A 9,764-nucleotide genomic window follows, 5' to 3' on the forward strand; every position below is an offset into this window, starting at 1 on the left:
AAAATTTTGACAAATGGTTGTAAAATAAGAAATCAAGGAAATCAGCACCAATGTTGAAATGGCGGATGTTGAAATAATGTTGCGATATCAACGTTGATTCAATTTGCAAATCCAACACATAATTCAACGTTGATTCACCCGTTATAACATTTTTTTAAAAACGTTTATAACGTTTATTTACCGTTAAATCAATGTTGAAATGCCAGCAGGGATGGGTAGGGAGATCATGGGACGCAACCTTCAGTAGAATGTATGATTAAATTAAATTATATTATTTACTTTTCTCGCGAAACGTTCAACACAGCAATTATCGGCTAACATCGTTTAAAAGCTGAGAAAAAGCTCTTTCATGTGATACTTGTGATGTCTGTGTGATGAATAGGCTACTTCGCGAGTAGTTCAACTGAGAATGGGTGAATTTGGACGCACTTTCTTTCTTGCGCTGTCACTTTCTCCACTGCGTAAAAGACTAAATTAATTTTATTTAGCACAGGCTAAATAAAAATCGCTATTAGTAAGACGCAAAGCAGAATATTGAAAGAAGGGGGCACCAAGGCCACCGTGGCCTGTAAACCTCTGATTTTCAAAGGGGCCTCACGCGCCGTGAAATTCCTACCCTGCATGTTGCACACCTGCCAGAAACCACAGGATAGTGAACCTTGCCACAACTTCCGTGAATACAAATGGCATATGCTTGATTGTCACGATTATGAGGGGGTCCTTAAAAAATGTCTCTGGTCCTTAGAACCAAAAAGTTTGAGAAGTTTGAGTGTACGTATAAGACATGTGACTATCATGTGATGTGATTGCTATGTGATACTGTATCTCTCAGTTTGAATGTACGTGTAAGACGTGATTATAATGTGATGTGATTGCTATGTGATATCTCTCAGTTTGAGACATGTGATTACAATGTGATGTGATTGCTATGTAATATATCAGTTTGTGAATGCTTGAGGATGAGTTTGTAACACTGCCAGAGAGTGGCACATGGTGGGCTGTGACTGCATGAGTCTTCCTCTCTGGCCTTCAGTGTGTATGTGGTGCAACAGCACCATTTAGTGGCCTAAAATTGATACTACACTCATTACAGCAAATAACTTATACTAATAAATGAATTTAGTCAGATCCTCTTCAGTTTAAAGAGAGAATTCATTTCCATTTGTAAAAAGGTATTTTTGGCTTTCTTCTGGGACTTTCCTGTCCTTCCATGTGTATGCGTGGAGAAACCAAGACTGGGAAAATAGCAGCAAGACCTCTCCCATATGGGTCATTATAGAAAAATGACTTTGAGTAAACATGAAAGGAGGAGTTGGCTTGCAAAATGGCTTCCTGGGCAAGCAGTGAGAATAGCTAAAGCAGCTGAAATAATGAGCCCTGATCAAACAAGCAAATTGTATATACAGCGTCCTCATACATTAATTGGCACCCCTGGTGAAGATGAGTAAAATGAGACATTAAACAGTTTGGCTTTTTATCTTGAAGACTCAACTTTGAAGAAAAGCGAATTTATTCTGAAAAGCAAAGTGCCAAAACAAGAGCTCTTAGTCAACTCCCATAACATTTCATAAAGTTAGGCAACACAAAGCAGGGGGTCTGAGAGTATCTCTGATATCCAGATTCCTAGGCCCTCTCTTGTGGATTCTCTTCTTAAGATCACCCACCGGTTTTCTATGGAAGTCAGATCAGGGAACTGAGATAACGGGCAGAAACTTTTTTAATTTTGTGTTCATGAAGCAATTTTTGCATTGATATGGACATACATTTTGAATAATCAACCTGCTGTATTAACCAATCATTACCCATTTTTAGTGTCTTGCCAGAGGCATTTTTTTTTTTGGCATGTCTTTTAAATGACTGTCAGCATGTTTTATGTTAGACTTGGTGACCCCAAGATGCTAGTCATCTTTATCCACCCAACAGTCATCTTTAGGGAATGTTTTGTCTCTCTTACCATTCCCCATACTGTGTGCAGGATCAAGTGTAACAGTTCCATTTGAATGGAATATCTTAATTTGTGTGCTGAACAAATGCTCAATTTTCTCAAACCTCAACAGAGAAATAGTTTAGAGAACAATAAATACCCTTCCCAAACCAACAACACAAGGAACTTGCTGTATCATAGAATGATCTAAAGATCCTTGCATTCTTTTGTCCATAAACCTAGGTTGCCCTAGACGCTGGTTGCCCAGCTCGTCAAGCTTCTAAATCCCACTAAAGCAAAAGCATGCTGCGGGCCCCACTACAACCCTAGGTTTATGGTTAACACCTAGCTACTTTAAAATTCTGTCGGCGTCCTGGCACAACGTCTTCACCCAGGCCCAGTCATGCTGTTTAATTCATCTTGTATGTATACTAATGTCTCTGCTCCTCTCAGAACCAGATTACTGAGTCACCGCCCTGGCGGGCATCACTCATTCCTTTTGGGGGTAGGCTCCCCGCCCCTGCCTTCATCCATCGGCAGGAGACGAGATCCGCTCATCGCTGGACGGATCCGAGACGGGGCCTACGCCAAGCGCTCTCAAGAACAGCCTACCATATCTCACCTCATTCTGTGTGCCACACACACACACACACACACACACACACACTGTCACATAACCACACGCACACACACACACACAAACATACACACACACAAACACACACACACTCACACATAAACCTTCTTTTTCATTCATATAATTTGGATAAGCCGTCATCATAGTGAGTACTGTATTTTAATAAAACACCAACAAACAACTAACAGGCAGCACTGCACATTTTGACAAATAGTCTGATCTTTAATATAACACTTTTCTAAATATTTTCAGTCCTTATTATGTTGCCACATCGTTTTATGATGATTTAGTATGGACTCTCTAAATGGAAAATAAATCCCAATGTGGCCAGTGGGAACTGTATAAAATGTAAGGCTGGGCCTTGTATACCTAGTGGAAATATTTACTATATTGTCAAAAGCCTTGTAATCACTGTGCCTCTGTTTGTGTATGTGTTTGAAGTGAGAGCCCGTTGTTTTTGAGTTCTGTCCCATCAGTGCCCCCTCAACCGTTCTCCCACCTACAGTACAGTAGTTCCTTCAAGGCAGACCTAAACTCAACTGTTCTCCCACGTACAGTACAGTAGATCCTTCAAGGCAGACCTAAACTCAACTGTTCTCCCACCTACAGTACAGTAGATCCAGTAGCACATTGTCTTCAGGATCTTCTCCAACACACATCCTCTACATACTTACAGCACACTGCCCCCACCTACCCACACACACACTACACACACACACACACAGTCACTGCTCCACTCCCCTCCCGCCCACACACACATCTTCACTGTCATCACTCACATACATTACATACAGTACTCTGCTTGCAATAGTAAGTCCCTGCCCCCCCCCCTACATACACAGCACATTATTTCATCAGGAAGCTTCTCCAACACACATCCCCAACATACTTACAGCACACTGCCCCCCACCCCCCCCCACCCCCCCCCCCAATACACAGCACATTGTCTCATGAGGAAGCTTCTCCAACACACATATTGCACACTGCCCTCTCCCCACATACACAGCACACTATCCCATCTCCCCTGTCATCCCCCCAACACACACACCAAGACCCCTGGCAGTTGGGTTAGCCCCTTGAGCCGTGGATCTGCCCAAGGTTTCTTCCTTGGTAAGGGAGTTTTTCCTTGCCCCTGTTGCTCTTGGGTGCTCCTTGTTGATGCCCCCCACCCAATCCCAATCCTCCCCCACCTTTTTTATGCAGCCCTTGCCACTTAATCTACTAAACCCCTCTTCTACTGCACTTTTTACCCCCCCCCCCCCATTAATGCACAAATAGGCTGACACCAGACATAATTTCACTGCATTTCTTACTTCCAGTAACTATATGCATGTGACAATAAACTTCCTTGTATCCTTGTATCCTTGTAACTCAACCGTTCTCCCACCTACAGTACAGTAGATCCTTCAAGGCAGACCTAAACTCAACCGTTCTCCCACCTACAGTACAGTAGATCCTTCAAGGCAGACCTAAACTCAACTGAAGCTTGAAATGTATTATTTTGTCAAATGAGAAGTGATAACCTGGTCATGTTTGGTATCATGTTAATGGTTTCAGTGCGAGAAGTACAAAGGGCTCAGTTGTATAACAAAACAATAAAGTATAAAGTTAATGTATGATGTTTCCATAACCTGAGACAAATGACACTCCCATGACCTCCTGCTTTCATGATAAGAGAAATACCCCTGGTGATTCAAAAGGTCTCTAGATGTGAAAAGTGTCTCCATGTAAATTTCTATTTGATGTGTAATTTAATTTAAGAGTGTCTGTGTTCTGGTTGGATATATTTTGGATAGCTCTCTTTCTCTGTCATTCTTTTGGGTTTATTTGTTTTCTTTACATTTGATACATTATCATTATTGGTTTATCTATTTGACATCTAACTTGTTTTTGTTATTTTGTTAATTTACTTTGTGCAGCTAGCATCAAACATGTTGTAGTGTATTTGCTATCTGGTTTTACCATGCATTCAATTTAATTTTAACCCTTGTAAGGTGTTCGGGTCTGTGGGGCCCGTTAATGTTTGCTGAAAGAAAAAATATGCTATTTATTATTTCTTCTATTACCACTTATTTCATGTATAGCGCCACCTAGTGTCAGCCAGAGATATTGTGATGAAAACACCTAATGTTTTGCTTTTTAATTTTTAACTAGGTGGCGCTATACATGAAATAAGTGGTAATGGGATAGGTTGACATGCCCCCTTAAGACCAACATACAAAAAAAAGGTGGACCTCCTAGGCCCTACGGTTCTCAAGATATTCACAGAAAACGGTCTCCGGCCACCTACAGGCCAGTTGGTGTGTAGTAACATAAATTAATTTATTGTTTGGCCCCCCATGAACAGAATTCCACGAAACTTGGCGTGCATTCAGAGGGTGTCATAATGATCCTACACATCCAATTTCGTGCAGTTTTGACTATGTTAGGTCACAGATACCTGCGATTACAACACCTCATTTTTACATTTTTGTGTTTAACTAGGTGGCGCTATACATGAAATGAGTGGTTATGGAATGGGTTGACATGGCCCTTTGAGATCAACATACAAAAAAATGGTCCTCCTAAACCCTACGGTTCTCGAGATATTCACAGAAAACTGCGTCTGCCCTACCCTCCTTTCGGGGGGTCCAGTCCAGCGGGGGGGCTACAGATCAAAACGAAAACAGGAGGTTCCATGCTATCCATGTGGGGTTACATGCCCACCAAGTTTCGTGTCCCGGGAATCCTTGACGGAAATTAAAAAGAAAAAAAAAAAAATCTGATTAAACCTATATGAGCGCCGCTTCGCTGCGCGGCGGTCATAATAAGCACCAATAATGATTAAACCTCTTATCTCTATTTTTTTTTTACCTTTTTTATAATTGAATTCCCTAGTTTTGTCACAAAAAACGCAAATGATCATATGATCATAAATGTGATCTCACAGGGGTAAATGGCAAATATAAACCATAAATGATGTCTAATATCATTGGTAATTGAGCTAAAGTAAACATCTGTCCTAATAATGTGGTGGGTACACCAGACCCAGGAACACTGGCTGTGTAACAAAAATATGTTAATAAAAATATGAACACCTTAAGGGTTAAGTTCATGGTTTACTGGTTAATACATTGTTAATTCACCACCATTCATATATCTCTCCTCTTTCTCTGCTACTTGCTGACAAACTACTTGGGAATATTCAAGGTAAATGTATTAATTTTATGTAGTCAGATTAAACATACAGTTTCTCTCAATATTTACCACTGCTGTGTTCTGACCTTCAAGACACACTAATACCTTTGCAGCTAACACAATTCAATTACAAAAAAATGCATTTTTAACTACAAGTCACACACGTCAACCTGAAGTAAAAAAAGTTAGTTGACTGAAACACACTTCATTACAAGTAAATAAAACAACAGAAATCATATGCTGCACCAGGCGCAGAATCAGTAACCCAATGGTAGTCCTGTGAGGATGAGGAAATTGCATCATAATAGCACAAGGCTTTATACATAATGCATTTTCCCACAGTTTTGTGTGTTTTGTTCCAAGGCTAATCTTCTACAGCTCCCCATTTTCCTTTCCTTATCAATAAATTGCAAATGTTACCTTGAAACACACTGACAGGCACTGAGACACCAGGAGGATTTGCCCAGCTCTCTATTACGACTACCTCAGTCTCCAGAACTTATTGGCCTGTAATTTAGTATCAGAAGGGAAAAAAACTAAACTGAGGTTATTAACAAAATCCACATCACATCCACATTTACTGCTGGGACAAATCCTCACTGTTAGCCCATATCACGTACCAACTGTTCATGTCCAAATTCATCTGCTCAGTCAGATACTGGGGCTTTTGTGCCGTGTAATGAGGTCGAAGGTCGAAGGTGTGTTGGAGTGTGTTGTGCTGTGCTGCTGTTGTGTGTTCACTCCTCTCCTCTGGTGCAGTAGAACCTCCGAATGTGTTTTCGTTCCTCATTTGACCTAGGCTATGTTGCACTTGCTGTTTGTGTGTGTGTGTGTGAAGCCCAAGGCCGAGTGGACATGAGCCGAGGCCAAACACTCACAACCTTGGTGAGGTGTGATAAGTGTGTAATGAGCACACCTGGAGTTTTGGCATTCACACACACACACACACGCACACACACACACACACACACACACACACACACACACACACACACACACACATACACACCAGGTGTGTATAAAAGCTGATACAGCATCTCTGTACCCCTTAGTTTACGGTACAACCGCAGACATGCTGAGATACATCCTGTTGACTGTCCTCGCCAGCCTCGGTAAGAAGGACAATCAACTCAAGGATCAAACACCACTCAACTGCTGAACATTAGCCATTACTATTCCATTACTTTTTATAGTGATATATGCATACTACTGTATGTTGTGTCGTATATATACCGTATATATATCACATAGTGTACATCACAACATATGGCAAAACTTTGTCTAAAAATGGGCACTTATGAGAGCAACATGCTCAAGACATAGACAGATGTGTCAACTTTATTTGATAGCTCAGAGATGACTTGAGTTTAGCTGTGTTGGCTTAGCCGAATCAGTGTCCTGTTGTCTCGTCTGACCCAACAGTGTCATATCTTATCTGATATTGTTCATTTTGTTTATTGTTTATTTTGTGTTGTGGTGTCCTGTGGGTGTAGTGCTGGCTGAGAGGCCTGAGCCCAGGTACCTGGAGGATGCTGCAGAAGGGAGAGTGGTGGGTGGATCGGTGGCTGCCGCCAACTCCTGGCCCTGGCAGGTAAACTAACCAGACCCGGGGAGTCCTGGATCCCAAGACTGCGTGAAGTTGCTATTATGTTATTTACCCCTGATCTGGGGTACGTTTCCCAAAACCATAGTTGCTAACCTGTTAGCAACTTAGTTGGTTGGCAATGGGGAAACTGCATTGCAACCAACAAAGTTGCTAACTTAGTTAGCGACTATGGTTTTGGGAAATGCACCACTTAATGGGGGATCCTCATTCAAATAGCACAGGTTATGTTATGTGATATGTCTCAATACGGCCCCTCAATCAGACCATGACTTATGTTATTCACCACTGTTATCTGAATGGGGCCCCTTCAGTCAAATAACACAGGTTATGTTATGTGATATGTCTCAAAACGGCCCCTCAATCAGACCATGGCTTATGTTACTGACCCAATATCTGAATTGGGCCCCTTCAGTCAAATCCCACTGTTTACGGTGTGATAATCATGCTTTGTGTTTGGCATCCTTTTTTGCCTTGAATCTGTTGATGGTTATGTCATTTTTGTGACAGTCTCAAGTCTCAATCTGTCCATTTCTTTCCACAAAACTTCCACAAAATGTTCCTACAAAGGGCATGGCCCCAGCCCCCACTAGCTTAGCAGAGATGCAGTGTTTGGTGTTTTAAGCCCCCAACGTCGTCTTCCAGGCAGCGCTGCATGGAAGGCACTAGGTTTAGGGTTAAGGTTAGGGTTAGGTGCCTTGAAGTTGACGGTCACATCACTGCCTTGAAGTCAACAGTAGGGGCTTAAAACACCATCGAGCTACAGATGACAACTTTCTGAGCTAGGCAGGGGGGTGCCCTTTTCATATCTGTGCCCCAGGGGCCAAGTAGCTCATAATCTGTCATGTTCAAGTTGTGTGTGATATAATGCAATAATGATTTGAGGACAGATAGAATGTTTTTTCTATTTTTAGGTATTATTTTAAAGTTAATTCTCTCTCTCTCTCTCCCTTCTCAGATCTCCCTCCAGTATAGGTCTGGAAGCAGTTACTACCACACCTGCGGAGGCTCTCTGGTTAAGAGGGGTTGGGTGATGACCGCTGCTCACTGTGTGGATAGGTACAGCTACTCTCTCTCTCTTTCTCTCTCTCTCTCTCTCTCTCTCTCTCTCTCTCTCTGTATGTGTGTGTGTGTGTGTGTATATGTAAACCTGAGGCATGTTACAGTAAGTCAGGTTTAGCTGAAACTAAGTCAAGTTTGTAAATGAACTGAATCTACAGTAAACGTGAACTCGTCTGAACTTGTTTTGTGAACTCGTCTGAACTGTCTGTGACAAGTGCCCTATTTGTTCACACAGTTCCAGAACCTGGCGTGTTGTCCTCGGAGAGCACACCCTGTACACCAACGAAGGCAGGGAGCAGACCATTGCTGTGAGCCAGGTCTACATCCACCCCGGCTGGAACTCCAACAACGTCGCCGCAGGGTAAGTGTTATTTCTTATTACCCCTAAAGGATGGCCTGCTGACACCAAACCATTTCTCAATTGAGAATTGGTCTGGACCAGTGGAGAAATGAAACTTAAGTTAGTACATTAAACTCTTACCAAATCCTTTTCTTTTCTTTTCAGTAAACACATCTTTCTTGTAAATGAACGTTTAAAATGCAGTTAGTTGTTTACTGAATTTCAAAGAAAAGGGTGTTGTTTAATGCTGATGTCATCATCAGTACCATTATTGGTTGTGTAAAACAGTGGTTCCAACCGTCCACCTCTCTCCGTCATCGTATAAATGCCAGATAATGGGTTATGATTTTGGACATCACTGGCGGTGGACGATAGATGAGTTTCCAGAGAGATCTGCCTCAGCAAATTCAAATGCACTCTCAGATGTTTCTGGTGTCATTAATGTATCATATTAGGTATTTATTGTTATAGGAGTTATACATATAGGTATTCAACTCCTATAAATCATTCTGTTTTCATAAAACCCTTCATGTTCCATTGCCCTCCTTGCTTAGTCTCTACAACAAAATATATCATACATTCAATATGATACATTCATACAGTCACCTCCTCCTTCAGTTACGACATTGCCCTGGTGCGTCTGGCGTCTGAGGCCACTCTGAACTCCTACGTGCAGCTGGCCGCACTGCCCTCCTCTGGGGAGGTCCTGCCCCACAACAACCCCTGCTACATCACCGGATGGGGACGCACCTCCAGTGAGTTCCACCCTATTAACTTGACTGTAAAATGACTGTGATGGGTGCAAAAGCACACAGGATACTGCACATTCTGCCCCTCCCTTACAGAATAAGGAGATGGAATGATGAGTGTACCGGACATGTTTGAGAGTTCAAGAGTGCAGCACGCACATTCAAGTAGTTGAGTACTGGGTGCTGGACAGGAAGGCACAAGCAAGTAGAAGAACGTTGAGTCCGCACACCAGAATCTGCTCCTTAGCGATTTTTTATTTGTAGGCTATATC

At 42.1% G+C, this 9,764-nt stretch overlaps 1 protein-coding gene across 1 annotated transcript in view; it reads left to right on the forward strand.

Annotated features, from left to right (window-relative positions):
- Positions 1-6,805: 6,805 nt before the first annotated feature.
- The window catches only part of LOC121707168 (elastase-1-like), a 5,305-nt gene continuing 2,346 nt past the window's right edge, over positions 6,806-9,764 (forward strand). The window contains exons 1-5 of the mRNA XM_042089521.1: positions 6,806-6,850; positions 7,232-7,329; positions 8,300-8,400; positions 8,639-8,764; positions 9,362-9,498. Of these exons, the coding sequence (XP_041945455.1) occupies positions 6,811-6,850; positions 7,232-7,329; positions 8,300-8,400; positions 8,639-8,764; positions 9,362-9,498 (502 nt within the window). The 5' untranslated portion in view covers positions 6,806-6,810. The remainder of the gene's footprint in view (positions 6,851-7,231; positions 7,330-8,299; positions 8,401-8,638; positions 8,765-9,361; positions 9,499-9,764) is intronic.

The sequence above is a fragment of the Alosa sapidissima genome, chromosome 4, assembly GCF_018492685.1.
Source record: "Alosa sapidissima isolate fAloSap1 chromosome 4, fAloSap1.pri, whole genome shotgun sequence".
NCBI classification, from domain to species: domain Eukaryota; kingdom Metazoa; phylum Chordata; class Actinopteri; order Clupeiformes; family Clupeidae; genus Alosa; species Alosa sapidissima.